General features: G+C 39.7%; 2 protein-coding genes across 2 annotated transcripts; both read right to left on the bottom strand.

Annotated features, from left to right (window-relative positions):
• Nucleotides 1-2,204: 2,204 nt before the first annotated feature.
• On the bottom strand, nt 2,205-3,086 carry LOC141612818 (uncharacterized protein At4g02000-like). The gene has a single exon (XM_074431565.1). It carries the CDS (start codon nt 3,084-3,086, stop codon nt 2,205-2,207), a length of 882 nt encoding a protein of 293 aa, XP_074287666.1.
• Nucleotides 3,087-9,922: 6,836 nt separating this feature from the next.
• LOC141612816 (uncharacterized) lies at nt 9,923-10,893 on the bottom strand. Its single transcript, XM_074431564.1, has 5 exons — nt 10,790-10,893; nt 10,582-10,708; nt 10,328-10,457; nt 10,059-10,220; nt 9,923-9,942 (listed from the first exon to the last, which is right to left on the bottom strand). The coding sequence occupies exons 1-5, from the start codon at nt 10,891-10,893 to the stop codon at nt 9,923-9,925; spliced, it is 543 nt and encodes a 180-aa protein (XP_074287665.1).
• Nucleotides 10,894-17,124: the final 6,231 nt, after the last annotated feature.

Raw genomic sequence — 17,124 nt, 5'->3', positions numbered from 1 at the left:
TGGTCATCCTCAATTCTAAACAGAATAGCCTCCTGAATACGCATGTCTCGATCCAGAACCCCTCTTTGATTTCTTGGCCCTGCAAAGATCACATACGGATCATTAACTTGTAACTGCTGCAAAGTCCCTTGCACATTTGATGAGTTCACATTTGGATTAACAGTTGGAGTTGGATCAAACTCCTCCCCCGCACTATAGTACTCTTCTTGATTACGACCACTCCCTTACCCCACCAACCATCCACCTGCACCAGGTGGGCCTGACACCAACCCCTGATTACCAATCCCTCCCCCCACACTTACATTTACATTAACCCCATTTGCAGCCAGATCCACATCACCCTGGTTATCCATTTGATGTTCCCCCACATTTACCTCCCCCATCACAGTATCTTGCACTTGTCCACTTCCCTCATTATTTGGTTGCACGCCATTATTAGGCACAGCAGTACCCCCTTCCTCTCCCAAATGCACTGCACCAGCTCCCACCTGAAAGATGACCGGTCCTGCAAATGGTTGAGCTGTAACTGCAAAGCTCATACCAGGCAAGACACGACCACCCGGCGTTGTTCCCAGATCAAAATTAACCGCCCTTTCCCTTACCTGCCTTCTGAGTCCATCTGTTGCCAATCTTGCATTACCCAGATGTAATCCTGAAGATATGTATCGTGTAGTGGATGGAGTAGCCCTCAAGTCCAAGTTAAACATAGTGTGGTTACTATGTGCTTGGAAGACTACAAAACCCCTTTCCACCGTCCTATCCAACATTGAGTTAACAGCTGTCACCACCGCATTCATACTCTCCCTACACTGCGTTCCCTTGTGCCCCACCTTACCACACTTCACACAATATTTAAAGATCTCCTCATATTTAAATTGAACCCATAACAGATGACCATCATCCATGGCCAAAAAGAACCCCGGCATTAAAGGTTCATTCAGTTTCAGACACACCCTCAACCTTAAGTAGTCATTCCTTGGTACAAAATCAAAGTGTTCAACCTGATAATGATGACTTAGAAGTTTCCCTGCAACATGCGCCACATGCATGTTAAGACATTCAAACGGCAAGCCACAAACACGAACCCACAACTCAGCATATGGGAATCGAACTGTTCTTGGCACCGTATCAGGGTACCATCGTGCAAGAACCATCACAGCACCATCTATAGTGACCGTTGTCCTTGCTAACAGACCCTCTAAATCTTCAACACTCTCACAATGGAAAACATAAATCTCCCCCATCCGGAAAACAGAGATTCTCCCATTTGTACTCCACTTCCTCCTAATAAGATCATTGATTAGATTCGCTTCAAATAACCGGTAGTCTACCAAGAACCCCAAACAACAATTTCCCCAGAATTCCCTTGAATGTCCTAACTCAGCCGGATCAACATTAATGACCCCCCTGACCTAGGATATCTCCAGATGTTTGCATGCAAAGGGTTCATTGGATTAAAATCCGAGTTTGGGTGAGGTTGATGAAAATTCTGATGATGATAAATATTTTGATGAACACCCTCCTCATTACCAACCCCCCCATCCCCATAACGCCCAAACTGAGCCTCAAACTCCATTTTATTATTGATTTGATTTAAAAAAGTTGTTTGATTATTTTGTTCAGACAAGCAACTTTGAGAAGACGAGGACGGAGAGAAGCTGGATGGTCTGAACTTCCCCATTCCTCTTCTTAAATAAACAACCCAAAAACCTAACCCTAAGAAAGAGGAATAGATTAACCTCCCTAGCTCCCCAATCCACAAAAAAGAGATACACGATTAATTGGTGCAGTTACTTTGGAACTCTACAATCGCTGAAACGCCAATTAAGAGTAGTAAAAGCCAATGATTGAAAATATAAATGCTATATTTTTGGTTTAATGATATGCTTACTTGTGGTAACGGAAAGGAAGATCTAGGGTTTTCCTATAACCAATCCCCCTTAAAACCTTATGTCAGAAAAAGAATGATTTTGGAAGATGAACAATCCAAAATCAGAAACCCAATCAACGAAGAGAGATTGTGATGATTAAGTAAAGAAGTATTTTTATATAAGAGAGAGAGAAGGATAATCTAGGGTTCTTCAACACCAAAAGAAACCCATCAGCTTAAAGATGATGTTTGTTGTTTGTTTTTGATTAGTTTCCTTTTAAATTTATGATTTTATTAAAGCTCTCCAAACGAGAGAAAAAAGAAGCTCTCTTTTCTAGAGAGAGAAAAAGATCGAAAGTCGGATATCTCTACCAGATTCATCATCTGGTTTTTCTACTACATTGACAGCGCAATTTTCTTTTAGATGACCAAGTCTACCACATTCGAAACATATCATCCTCAAACCCTCATATTGAATGTGATAAACCTTCTTGTTTAATCTAAACTTTGATAATAAAGGTTTATCAATATCTACTTCAATACTCATTCGAGTAAATTGACCCCGCTCCGCCATTTCCGTATTCTTATCAATTCGGACAACATTTCCTATCTTATCTCCTATTTTTGATAGGAATTCTTTATTGAAATATTCTACTGGAAGGTTGGGAATACGGACCCATGTAGTTAGGCGACGTATCTTATCCTCTGAAGGGACAAAATTTGGAGCCCATTTCCTAATGGTGAGGTAATGGTCATCAATCATCCATGGTCCTTGCAATAGGACATGCTCAAGATCTTCTCTTGCTGTGAACCGCGCAACATAGTAAGAGCACCCTAAATCCGTCAATGTAAGTTTGCCTTTGATTGACCATTTTGCTTGAAGTTTCCTCATGAGGGAGAGATATCCTATCTGTTTGTCAAACATTTTAATGATCAGTGATCTTCTCCATGGTTTTCTGAGCACAGATTTTTCATCTTTGGAAAGAGTGATTATGGGACAATTGGATTCCTCTTTCTCTACAATGTCCTCGTCTTCTGAATCTATGGCCAGATCTTCGATATCGAAAACATCATCATTCTCCGATTCTCTGGAGATACCTTGGACCATACTGCTATATGAAGTACCGGCACCGTTCCTCACGGGTGGAGGAATATGCTGCGAAGGGTTTGACACGAAGGACTCTGTATCCAAGGCGTTGAAATCGCTAATATGCATCGTTTTTCTCTTGGTATTTTTGGTATTAGACCCAGTCATGCCGGTCTCTGGAGGGAGACCCGAGGGCGGGCTCTGCATTTGAAATGCAGTTTTCAGATGAAGAGTTTTAGAGAGATTTTAGAGTTTTAGTAAGCGCACCCTAAATCCGTCAATTAAAAGGTGGCCGGGAGTCTGGGACTATTCTTAGAAGATGTCATAAAGGTGGGATTATTGTCATCAATTTTTCCTTTCTTTTATCCCGGAAAAACCAATAAGGATTTGCAGTTTGTGTTGTAGGCTTGGTTGGATTTTTTTTTTTTTTTTTTTTTTTTTTTTTGGCAGCTGTAAAAAAAGTTTTACCTAACTATCCATAGCCTTACATGCAAGACTATGGGCAGCATGATTAAAGCGCCTAGGAACATAACTAAAAGCTAAACAATGAAAAGGAGTAAAACAATCACAAATCTCCTCTAAAATAGCCTTTAGAAGAAGGTGACGTCTCTCCATTCCTGCAATATGCAAAATCAAAGATAAACAATCTGATGAAATTTCCAAGTGACGCAATCCCCTTTCACGAGCCCATAGAAGCACTAAGAGCACACCAAGACCTTCAGCTTGCAAAGCAGATTCCGCCTTAATTTTCCTTTCCATGCTATGAAAGATTTGGCCGTTTTCAGACATAGCAATCCACCCAACACCTGCCTTGTCAAATCCCTTCCAACCCGCATCAACCATCACTCGCACATAACCACAATCACCAATCCTACCCACAACACAAATGGGGTTACTATTACGAACCCAATTAGCATTATTTCTCGCTAATGGTGTTGAGTTCCCTTCTAAGGCACAAGCACCCTTTTTCAACTCCTCAATAGCTTGAATCCCCGTACTTACAATTTGTGACCAATGGTTAAAGAACATCATAGGATGAAAATCCACACCTTGAAAAAGAATTTGATTGCGAGTACTCCATATGCACCAAAGTGTGGCAAGAAAACGGATCTGTTGTTCCTCGCGACACTCCGTTTTTTCCAAATATACCATCCAATCAATAGTCCAAGTGTCAATTTGCAAAAACGAAGCCTGATTCGTGCGAATGCCAAGCTCAGAACAGGCCCACAATCTTCGGGACACAGGACAGTCCCTAAATAAGTGCTCCATAGTTTCTAAGGCCGTCTCTCTCCCTTTACAAAACTTACAGCTCGGATCAATCTCAATATTCCGCTTCACGAAATTAATGCCCACAGAGAGAGTATTAGTAAGAATCCTCCAAAGGAGAATTTTCCAAGTCGGTGGACCCGACAACTTCCATAATTTTTGTTTACAAAAAATCAACCCAGCACGACTTAGCCGCTCCTTATCCTTCACTGATCCTCTCCTTACCATAAAATCTTGAAAGAGGATCCCATAACCACTCTTGACACTATATTGACCATCACTATTATGTAACCAATAAACTTCATCAGTTGTTTGTGTTCGACAAATGGGTTTTGCTAGAATAGCTTGTACACTGTCATCCACCAAAAAAGTATGAAGAAATTCTTCATTCCATTTTATCTCCACGCCATCATGACCATTTATCTGTAAGTCTTTAACCTTCAAATATTGAAGGCCGACATGGTCAATCCCCAAGCAATCATCCTTAGGTTCCGGATAATCTCCATTAACCCATTTGTTAGTCCATACATTCAAATCAGAATCCAAACCTGGTTTCCATCCGATTTGGTTTCGCACAAATTCCAGACCATGAAGAATACTTCTAGCGCCCCATGATAAGTTGCTACCACTTTGAATCACCCAGTTATCCTTCAAAACACCATCTCCCAACAGTTTTTTCCGGAAAATGCGTGCGAAAAAAGATTGATCACCAGATACAATTCTCCACGCATGCTTCCCTAGCATTGCTTGATTAAGACACTCAATATTCCGAATTCCAAGGCCGCCCTCCCTTTTCGGTAAACTAAGAAACTTCTGACTACACCAATGGATCGTTCTCCCCAATCTACCACCCGCCCACCAAAAATGTGATAATAAAGAATTAATCTTATTAGTCACACTTACCGGTATTTTAAATATCGATAGAAAGTAATTAGAGATATTTGATAAGACAGATGTGATTAAAGTTAACCTTCCCGCTGGAGTCAAAAAAATCCCATTCCATGAAGAGATTCGCTTCATGACTATATCAATAAGTCCTTTGAAAAGTTCCCTCTTCGATCCTTGCAAATCAGTAGGTAAACCCAGATACTTTCCCAAACCTTTGGTTCCTTTTACACGCAAATTCCGCATTCCACAACGTGCCTGTGCAAGTGTTGTACTAGGACTAAAAAGAATTCCCGATTTATCTTCATTCATTACTTGACCAGACACCTTGCAATACTTTTTCAAAATAGCTCGTAGATTCCTCGTCGAATTTTTTCTATCATGTAAAAAGAAAACCGCATCATCCGCAAAGAACAAATGAGACAATGCCTCCACCCCACGGCACAACGTAATCCCTTTCAAAGAGCCACGTTGTTGTGCTTTCAGGACATTACATGATAACACCTCCATGCAAAGGACGAAGAGATAGGGGGAAAGCGAATCACCCTGCCTTAAGCCACATTGTGGTTGAAATAACCTTAATGGTGCTCCATTAAAAAGAACCTGATATGAGACTGTCGTGACGCAATTCATGATTAGAAAAATCAACCTTTCCGGCACTCCAAATTTATAAAGCACGGCCCGCAAAAAATCCCACCGTACGCTATCATAAGCTTTACTCATATCAGCTTTAAACGCATACCGCCCAGATTTCCCTTTCTTGTGCGAATTAATCTTATGTAGAGCTTCATTAGCCAAAATAATATTATCTGATATTTGCCTTCCCGGAATGAAGGCATTTTGGAAGTCTCCAACCAGATAACCCATCACTTTTGCCATTCTATTTGTGACACATTTAGAGACAATACGCATGAAGACGTTACACAAACTTATCGGTCGATAATCCCCCACCTTCTCCGGGTTATCACATTTCTGAATTAAGGTAATGAAAGTCCTATTATGTTCTTTGAGAACCATCCCCGAATTGAGAACCGACAGAACCGCCGTTGTTACATCTTTTTTAATAAAATACCAACATTTCTGATAAAAGATTGCTGGTATTCCATCTGGTCCCGGTGATTTAAGTGCACCCATTTGGAAAACAGTTGTTCGCACCTCTTGAGCCGTAAAGGGCCGACTTAACACATCACAATCATCACCATGAACAGTCTTATTTATCCCCATTAAGACTTCCTCCATTAAGTTTTCTCGGACAATTCCATCATCAGTACATTGTGGGTTATATAAATTATAGAATGAATCATAAAAGATTTCTCCAACAAGATCCGGCTCATAAATCCAATTACCATTACCATTCTTAACCCCTAGAATAAATTTCCTACCCGCACGGCCTTTTACCCATTTGAAAAAATACTTGGTACAAGTATCACCTTCAATCATCCACTTTAATTTTGCCCTTTGTCGCCAAAAAACTGCAGCAACTTTAGCGAATTCCCGAACCTTATCATTAGCTCTCGTATACATATCATCATCACCATCATTAATAGCAACATCCATACCTTTTTCCAGTTCCGAATCAAAATCATCCCATTTCTGCTGCCACTCTTGCCTCTTATCCAAAGCCCAGTGTCGTACTTCTTGTCTTACCATAGAGAGCTTTCTTGCAACTTGGTAAGCCGGCGTTCCATGAAATCGTCGTTTCCAGACTTCTTTGATAATAGAAATACACTCATCATACTCCAAAACCCATGCATCCACTTTATAAGGCTTGTTACTTTTATTTCTTGTGAGATGTAAATCCAACTCTATTGGTGCATGATCCGATATTTGTATAGGAAAATGTTTTATTCCCGTCTCCGGAAATAGCATAAACCAATCCTTAGAACCAAGCGCTTTATCAAGCCTTTCGTAAACTCGTTTTTGCCCTTTGCGATTATTACACCAAATGTATCGTGGTCCTTTAAAAGGGATGTCCACCAATTGGTTATTGATCTTCCATTGATTGAACTCCACTGCCCCACTAATAGGTCTTGTATTTAAACTTAGTTTATCACTTCCATACTCGACTTGATTAAAGTCTCCAAAGACAAGGAACGGATGTAAAAGCGTAGCTAAACAATCCTCCAAATCATCAAGCACCGAACTTCGCAAATGAAAAGACGGAGCACCATAAAAAAGCACCAAGTACCACAACCGACCATTACATTTTTCTACTAATAATACGATAAAATTATTACAAGTCAAAATGGGACGTAACTTGGCCTCATGCCTCCTTCCTACCCATAGCCCCCCCGAGCTTCCATTGGCATCAATGCCTACAAAATTATGGAAACCAAACTGCCTAAACAAAGGAGAGATACAACTAACATTACATTTAGTTTCAACCAAAAAAAGAAAATCATAATACTTAGAACTTATAAGCGCCCTTATCTTTGGAATTGTCGGGGCGAGCGCATTATTAAGCCCCCGACAATTCCACATCAGCCCATTCATGACGAACCAGGAGGTTAATTTGGTCCAACCTCCGCAAAACCACCAGTGTTACTAGCCTGCGACGAATCAGTTGAAACCTCAATCTCCATGTCAGTGACCGCCAACTCCCACTATAACAGGCACCTGGAATTCACCACCCAAGCATCTCTTTTTGGCCAGCTGAGAGAGATACTTCTTAGCACTGTCAATGGATTCAACAACCTCTCCAGGAACCAAACCATCATTAGTCTCTGAGCAGCATTTTCTCTTCCTCGCAGCAACAACAACATCCCTATAGTCTCCTCCCACACTAGGCTTGTGATAACAGTCTGCTAAACCCATCAAGCCATCAGAAAGACTAGCAGCTTTCTTACCATCATCCATCAAAGCAATTAACTTGGCAGAAGGAGTCCTATAAGACGGGACATCAAAGAGCTTTACTTTCTTCAACGTTGAACCTTCACCAGCATCTAACCCAGAAATATGGCCATCTTTCACAGTTTTCCAGATTTCTTTTAATGGCTTAACAGCAGCCAATTGTGCTTCCAATTCATTATCCTTCCTAATAATGGCAGCAGGAATAACTGAAAGGACCACCTCAGTCTCCTCACCTTGAACAGCGGCCACTACACCTCCCTCCACAGGTTGAGGAAGGCCATTGAGACACAGATCAGTATTAACTTCAGTCCCAGTCACTTCTTCCATATGTTCAGAACTTGTCAAAAGATCAATGACAGAACTGTGATGAAAAAGAGAAGACTCATTAGAAGGAGTCCTCCCATCCCCTGGTTCAATCATCCAAATACTAGGTGCGAGTCGGTTTCCCTTCCTCCTCAAAAACTCCTCCTCACTATCAGAACTTATAACAATAGCATTATTTGGGCTATTACCAGCCACATCAGGCACCATGGGGTCCAAGATACCTCCCACCGGAACATTATTCTCACCCAACACAACCTCTGGAAAATGGTAAGTAATTGGAATTCCCCCCCGGTGGTGGATCAAAAGTCTGATTATATCCACGATCATCATCAAGAACCCACTACAAAAAGAATTAAAACAGGCGACTGATTTTGGCGACTGAAATCAGTCGCCAAAATCAATTTGGCGACTGAAATCAGTCGCCAAATGTCAGTCGCGGACCTTAGTCGCCTTTTCTAGCTTTGGCGACTAAAGTCGATCGCCAAATTTGGCGACTGAAAAATCGATCGCCAAATGCAAAAAATGGCGACTGATAGGGTAGTCGCCAATTTGGCGACTGATTCAAGGTAGTCGCCAAAATGGCGACTGACTTGCAGTCGCCAAATGCCAATTCAGTCGCCTTTTTTGGGTGACGTTTAGCCGCTTGGTTTAGCCAATTTAGGCGATCGATTTAGATTTGGCGATTGCAAGTCAGTCGCCATTTTGGCGACTACCTCAAATCAGTCGCCAATTTGGCGACTGAAATTCAGTCGCCAAATCCCAAATCAGTCGCCAAAGCCACTGTATGTTTTGGTGGTTTTTTTCGTTTTCATTGCTAGCCAAATATTCACAACCTGCATACAAACCGATGGTCCACAACACCATACATCCCAAATTTCAACACACACACAACACCATACATTTCAACCCAACACCTCCCAATTTCTCAAACTTCATTTCATATATTGAAAATGAAAGTTTTACAAGCTAAGCTATTCTAAATGTTCAAGTCTAAAGTGTTCAAGTTTTACAAGCTTACATGCTAAAATCATCTTACTTGGAAGCCAACACCGGCTCCACTCCCCCCATGTGGACCATGCGGATCATTTGGATCGTAGTTGGATCTAGGCCCGGGGTTACAACCTTGCCACCAATTCTCAAACATTTCCATTCTTTCCTTCATTTGCCGGAATTCTTCATCACGTTTGGCAAGTTCTTCATCACGTTTGGCATCACGTTCATCACGCTCTCTTATTTGACTTTGAAGTTGACTAATAATTCCCGGTTGATACGTGTTGCTGGGAATTGTTGAAGTCGATCTTCTACGCGTTTTCTCATAGAAAGCCGGTGTTGAACTTCCGGTACCATACACGTGCCCTTTCTTGAAGCCATCCACCAACTCATACCATATGTCATTGTCCGGTCTTTCTGGATTGACGGCTTTTTCTCGTTCAAATGCTTCCTACAATATTAAACAAATGGTAGTAAGTTAATATGGTAACCACCTTATATACGACATTTTAAAAGAGAATAAATTAACAAAAATTAAGTGTTACGGAAAACTTACATATAATTGCTTGTCTTTTGGCTTAGTCCAAGTTCTAACCCCTTTGTGGTCAACTCTGGAATGCGTGTCCGAAACAGCTTGATTCGTCGCAATCCTATCGTGACTTCTTCTTTCCTCTCTCGAATGAAAAAAAAAAAACATACATGTTATAAAATCAACAAAAAATCTAACATAAAATAAACATGTTGCATTGAAAACAAAAAAAAAGTGTAAAATAATAGACAAAGTACTTACACCCAACATACGATTCCAGAACGATCGTGAACCCGCGTAATGAGTAGGCTCGTTCACGGCGTCTTCCTTTCCTCCTCTTTTGTTGAGGGATGCTTGCTTAGACTTCTTCTGAAAAGCTTCACTTTTGGTATGCTTTATTAAGCCTTCATACTTGTCACCTGCAATTACACATATGAAATCATAACTAATAAGTTACTGATATTATTTATAATATAAGAGAGTATAAGCTAATTAATACAAATAACAAAACAAGTTAATTAAATACCTTTCATGTGGTCTGGTTCCTTTGGGCGCCTAACTACCTTCCAAATCACGTCCCGATATCGTCGAGTACCGACGTCATTGTACCTGATACGGACATTCTGTTCTTGAGACGGTGACCAAGCAAATGATAACTACAAAAAAAAAAGCGACAAAATTTCATATTAGTATAAAATAAAAGTATAACCTTGGTTCTTAAAAAATTTATCAAAATTAATTATTTGGTTTCTAAAACAAAGAATTACGGAAAATATATACCCGAAAGTTATTGAACCACGCCTCTCTTTGTGCATGAGAAGCTTGTGTCCACGATGTAGGAATTGGACCCACGAAATTAGTCTTCGTGCTTTTCGTGACACCTCGTATCACGCAATCGTCCATAAACCTGCATTTATTTTGAACATGTAAAATTACAAAAAAAAAAAAAAAAAAAAAAAATAGTAGACTAATAAAGAATAAAACTTACCATAATCCCGTCGGCTCAAGAATCATCCGATGATCCGAAGTGTACCGTATCGGCACCCGTGCTGGCTCGTCGGTAGCGTCAGTCTCCTCCACCGTCACCGTCATCATGATCGGATCCTCCCGCACAAACTCCTCCTCCTGCTCCCGGACGCGTTGCTCTGTCCTCCTCGAGCGCCTCCACGCTTCCTACCTCGACTGCTCCGACCATCTCCGATAATACAAATAAAAATTAACACAAATAATGATAAATGAAAATTATACAGACTTCTAAATTTTAATAATTTACTATTGAGGAATACAAAATTATACCAATTTAATCATCATCCTCATCCTCTTCCTCATCCTCATCATCGTCATCATCATCATCATAATCATCTTCATCTCCAAACCCCTCGTCCTTCCTCCTTTTCTCCTCCTCCCTTCTCCTCCTCACCTCATCTTCCCCCCTCCTCTCCTCCTCTTCTTCCCTTCTCTCCTCCTCCTCCTCCTCCTCCTCCTCCGCTTCATCCTCCCCCGGCAGTCTCTCTTCCACATCATAATATTCTTCCTCTTCCATGTCTTCACCATCTTTATTCTCATGCTCATAGTTGATTTCATCGGGTGGAGACAAAAGCGTTTCATTTGAAACGTTTTCTTCTTGGAAAAAAGTTGTATCAACTTGTGACCGTGCCTTTGTCTTAAAGATTGCACACCACGCATTTTGATTTCTATCATTTGTTGTGTTTGGATAAGTAGCAAAATACACTTGATGAGCCTGATGTGCAAGTATAAATGGATCATACTTAGAGTATGTTCTAGTACGATTCACTTCTACAAGCTTGTATTGTTCATGTACTCTCATTCCAAACACGTAATTATCCTTCCATCAACCTTGAATAAGACAGTTTTATAAGCTCGGTCACGTCCACTATAACTAATTTCAAAGATATATTCAACTATACCATAGTATTCGTTGTCATCAAGAGAAGAAATAGTAACCCCCAATTGCACCTAGCCTTACCTTTACCGTGGTTGAATGTTTGAAAATTAAACCCATTAACCGAGTATCGATTCCACGTTCTTACCATTTTTGAAGGACCAAAAGCCAAACTTCTTATCAAATCATCTTGAATATTCAACTCAATTACATGTTTCTGAAACCATGATGGAAATTGGTCCTCATGTTTGTCCCAAACATCATCCTTACTTATATTAGGATTCCTCTGAATGAAATCATTAACAAACTGTGTTTCGTATGGCTCCAAGAGGTCACAATTAGATAGCACGTAAAGGTGGGCACGATTATACTCCTTATCATCCAAATATCTTGTTTGCCCCTTTGATGAACACCCTTCATCATCTTGAGTTTGGAAAAATTCGGGTAAACTTCCGTCTACTTCATCCGGTTTCTCAACATTCAAGTTTTTTGCTTTGGTTTCTATATGTTTTTCAAAGTAAAGAGAACAAAAGTTTGCAATCTCTTCCGTTAAATAAGCATTGCATATAGAACCTTCCACCCTAGCTTTATTACCAATTTTTTTCTTCAAATGATTAAGAAACCTATAAAAGTTAATGATGAATTTTATTAATAATAAAGTTAACATATAATAAATAGATTAGTTATTATTATTAATTTTAATTTAAAAGTAGCTAGATTATCTTAATTACCTTTCAAATGGATACATCCACCTATATTGGACGGGTCCCCCAACTTTGGCTTCATATGGCAAATGAACCGGTAGATGCTCCATGGAGTTAAAAAATGCAGGAGGAAAGATCATTTCAAGCTTACACAATATCTGTGGTATTTGCTCTTCTAGACGAATCATGTCATCAACACATATTGAAGAGGCACATAAATCTCGGAAGAATTGACTAATCTCAACAACTGCATTCCAAACGTTTGTCGGCACGAGGTGTTTCAAAGCAACGGGTAATAATCGCTCCATGAATATATGACAATCATGACTTTTCAAGCCTTGCAACTTCAGCTTTTTAAGATCAACACATCGACTAAAATCTGATGCATACCCATCAGGAAATTTCAAATTTTGTAACCACTCACACAATACTTTTCTCTTAGCTTTGTCGAGAGTGAAAATGGATGTTGGCTTAGACCCGTCGCCGCGAATGTGTAATTTGGGACGATGACAAAATTTCTGCGAATCTTTCTAGAAGCAATGCTATCACATTTTTCACCTTCTACATCCATGATCATGTCAATTAGTTGCTCAAAGAAATTCTTTTCTATGTGCATTACATCCAAATTATGTCTTATCAACATTGTCTTCCAATAAGGAATGTCCCAAAGAATGCTTCTTTTAAACCAACCGTTTTTCTGCTTTTTCAATTCTTTAAATTCTTCCTCGGTACCATCAATAGGGGATGGTAAATCACATACCGTCTTCCATATCTCATCCCCAGGCACTCGTTTCGGAAGGGCATCAAGCACCTCTTTACCTTTTGTGAAAGCTTTCTTGTTCTTCCTATGTGGATTTCCCTCTCGTAAGAAGCATCTATGACAATCAAACCAGCTTATTTTCTTGCTATTGGGAAGCCAAAATGCTTTACTTTCCTCCATGCAACAAGGACATGCTTTTTGTCCTTGTGTAGACCACCCAGATAGCATACCATAGGCGGGAAAATCATTTATTGTCCACAAAAGGGAAGCTTTAAGTTGAAAATTTTGTTTTTTAGACACATCATAAGTTTCCATCCCAACTTCCCACAAATATTTCAACTCCTCCACCAATGGTTGTAAATAAACATCCAAATTACGTTTCGGGCTTTTTGGTCCGGGAACAATAAGTGACAAGAAGATAAATGGTCTTTTCATACATAACCAAGGTGGTAAATTGTATGGTGTGACCATAACGGGCCAACAAGAAACTTCCTCCCAAAATTACCGAAAGGATCAAATCCATCCGTACACAAGCCAAGTCGTACATTGCGGGGTTCCTTGGCAAAATCAGGATACATCTGATCAAATCGTTTCCATTCTTCCCCATCACTAGGATGACTCATCTTCCCCGGAGCACGTGTGTTTTCTTTGTGCCATCTCATTTGTTCGGCAATGTTTTTGGTGGCATAGATTCTTTGAAGTCTTGGTGCGAGAGGAAAGTAAAACAATTGGTTACATGCTATTGGTTTCTTACTCTTTTTGGCCCTCTTACTACCGTTGCCTTTTTTCAACACCAAAACTGTATCTCCTTCACTTGTCTCATATCTATCCGCCCCACAATCTTTACATTTGTCAAGCAAAGCATAATCTTTCCAAAATAGCATACATCCTTCAGGACATGCATCAATCTTTTCATGCGGTAACTGAAGACCTTTAACTACTTTTTTGGTAGTATAGAAACTTCGGGTCATGATATTATCATCGGGGAAAGATTCCTCAAGTAACGAGGCAATGCCATCAACAGCAACAAATGGCATATTGAACTCACATTTCAAGGTAATTAGCCTAGAAGCGGCTTGTAACAATGTCATTCTGCTTCCTTCATACAAGGGTTTTTCTGAGACTTTTAACATGTCAAGAAAGGCTTTTGCTTGTGGGTATGGCGGTTGTTCTTCAGAAATAGTTGTATGGTCATCACTATTAAAGATAGTGGAATCCATAGCATCAACAACCATCTCTCTATATGGGTTCTCATCATTTTGTATTTGTTGGGTGTGAGTTTGTTCATGAATTGGAGAATATGCTTCTCCATGTGAAATCCAATTGTAATAATTTGGCTTAAACCCGTTTATAATGAGATGTTATTCTACTACAATGCCAAGCTGGTATTTCAGGTTTTTGCATTTGGCACAAGGGCACCTAAGTTTTTTGTCTACCAAGTCATATTCATCTTGTTGTTTAGCAAATTCAATAAACTCGCTAACACCCTTTATAAATCTAGCGGTAGGACGTCTTTTCTTATTGGAATGGTCTAATCTTCCTTCATACATCCATGAACGTTCCAATCTCTTCATTTTAATCTAAAGAAGACCCCAAAGTAATTTAAACATTTTTAAAAAATAACAATAATATTACATACAAAATTTAAACATTATACTCCACATTATACAATAAACATATGAAAACAATATATAAATATTGTCAATAAGTAATCCATCTTCGAATGGGGTCCTTATCACTCCAACCTAAACCCGTCAATGTACGTTTCAAGTCACTAGCAAACACACTTGTAATTTATTAATGAGGAAAAAATTGGCGAAAAATTCCCTTGATTCTCCAAATACACATATACATGTATTCGGAGAACATTAAAGGGATCGCCACCAAACTCATTCCTCATTAATAAATCACAAGTACGTGTTTACTACCTAAATGACTTGAAACGTACAAAGACAGTCCCAAAATGGGGACTATTCAATGAGTAATTCTTGAACGGGTACTAAGTCAACATCAAATCAAACAACAACACAATCAAGTACTAAATTAATTAAGTCAATCAATAGCCCAATTCAACCACATAATAAAGGCTTCTATCCTAAAGTCCGTAACATAATTTGAACTAAAATTAGTAAATTTAAAAGGTAACTGGTAAGAGGAGGTTACCTAATCAAGTAAAAGCAAAAATGAAAAGAAAACAAGAAGCAACAGCTACTCACAAGACGGTGGTGCCTAGCAACAGACAACCCCCCCCGAAAAGAGAAAAGAAAAACAAAAATAACAAGGTTATTCTACCTCAATTCATCAATAACATGAATTATCAAACTAAATTTATCAAAATCAAGTCCTAAAGAAGGTTCTACTTAGCTAATAGCTAATTTCTCTTAATCCAAAAGACGGTTCCACTTAGCTAATTCCATTAATGCAAAAGACGGTTTCACTTAGCTTAATATTAATAATAATAAGACGGTTTAATTAGTAATAATAATAATAATAATAATAATAATAATAATAATAATAATAATAATAATAATAATAATAATAATAATAATAATAATAATACTAATAATAATAATAATAATACTAATACTAATAATAATAATGAGACGGTTTCACCAAGGCCCACCGCACCCACGGACCACCGCCACCCACGGACCACCGCCACCCACGACCCACCGCCACCCACGGCCGACCAAACCCCCACCCATAACCCTAAACCTAAACACAAACCCCCTTAATCATTCCCTTTTAATTCAAACACAAATTAAACTAAATCTAACTACAAATTAATCTAACATACTAATTACAAATAAATCTAACAAACTAACCACAAATTAATCAAACTAACTACAAATTAATCTAACAAATTAAACTAATTAAACTGAAATTAAACAAAAAAAACTAACCTAATTAAAGAGAGTGATGGAGGCAATGAGAACGGTGGCCATGGTGGTGGAAGTGGTGGTGTGGTTGTGTGGTTGTGTGGTTGTTGTCGTCGCCTTAATCGCCCATCGTTGCTGCTTCCTCTCTTTTTTTTTTTTTTTTTTTTGTTTCGAAAGAGTAAAGCAGGAGAGAGGAGTCTCCGTTTTTCTATAAAGAATTTTGGCGACCGAATAAACATTTGGCGACTGAAATTCAGTCGCCAATTTGGCGACTACTTTGAAATCAGTCGCCAAATCTCATTATCGGTCGCCAAATTAGATTCCCCTTTTTAAAAAAAGCAGTCGCCAAATTAGCAACTGATTTCAGTCGCTAATTTGTGAATCAGTCGCCAATTTGGCGACTACCAATATCAGTCGCCAAATTTCGGTCGCCTGTTTTAGTTTTTCTTGTAGTGACCCTTGCCCATTCAATGTCACTCTCAACACGGTTCAAAATTGCCTCTTGTAACCTTAGGTCACGATCCAAAGTCCTCATTTGATGACCATGACCAGCATAAACAACATAAGGATCATTAACTTGCACCTGCTGCAACAATCCTGGAACACCAGCAAGCTGTTCCCCTGAACCCTCAAAATCCTCCCCTGCACTGAAATACATTTCCTGATTTGCATTACTCCCCTCCCCTACTAACCAGCCATCCGCCCCTAGCCTCCTTCCCTGCGGCTGACCCTGTACCCCACCACTACCCTCACCCCCCTCTCCAATAGTCCCATTTAACCCAGTTGCAGCAGTTCCATCCACCCCAGTATTCATAATCCCCTGACCACCATCAACATCAGCACCTCCTTCTCCCATAACCACATCCTGCCCCCGTCCTTGCAGATTTTCATGACCTTGTTGTTGACCATTTCCTCGCTGATGGACACCTCCCTCCCCTCCCAAGTGAACAGCTCCAAAACCTACGTTAAACACCACTGGTCTAGCAAAAGGTTGAGCTGTGACCGCAAAACTCATGCCCGACAAAACTCTACCACCAGGAGTAGTCCCCAAACCAAAGTCCACCGCCCTTTCTCTTG

Source organism: Silene latifolia, chromosome 11 (genome assembly GCF_048544455.1).
Source record: "Silene latifolia isolate original U9 population chromosome 11, ASM4854445v1, whole genome shotgun sequence".
NCBI lineage: Eukaryota > Viridiplantae > Streptophyta > Magnoliopsida > Caryophyllales > Caryophyllaceae > Silene > Silene latifolia.
Note: the sequence above shows the minus strand (reverse complement) of the source record. Positions and strands in the feature narration are given on the sequence as shown.

Bases quoted from the DNA above. Each gene is read 5' to 3' on its own strand.
- LOC141612818 (XM_074431565.1), bottom strand. From the start codon at position 3,086: ATGCATATTAGCGATTTCAACGCCTTGGATACAGAGTCCTTCGTGTCA.
- LOC141612816 (XM_074431564.1), bottom strand. From the start codon at position 10,893: ATGACGGTGACGGTGGAGGAGACTGACGCTACCGACGAGCCAGCACGG. The intron at 10,709-10,789 runs GTAAGTTTTATT...AAATAAATGCAG, and splicing joins CTTGAGCCGACGGGATTATG to GTTTATGGACGATTGCGTGA. The intron at 10,458-10,581 runs GTATATATTTTC...TTTTTTTTGTAG, and splicing joins CGTGGTTCAATAACTTTCGG to TTATCATTTGCTTGGTCACC.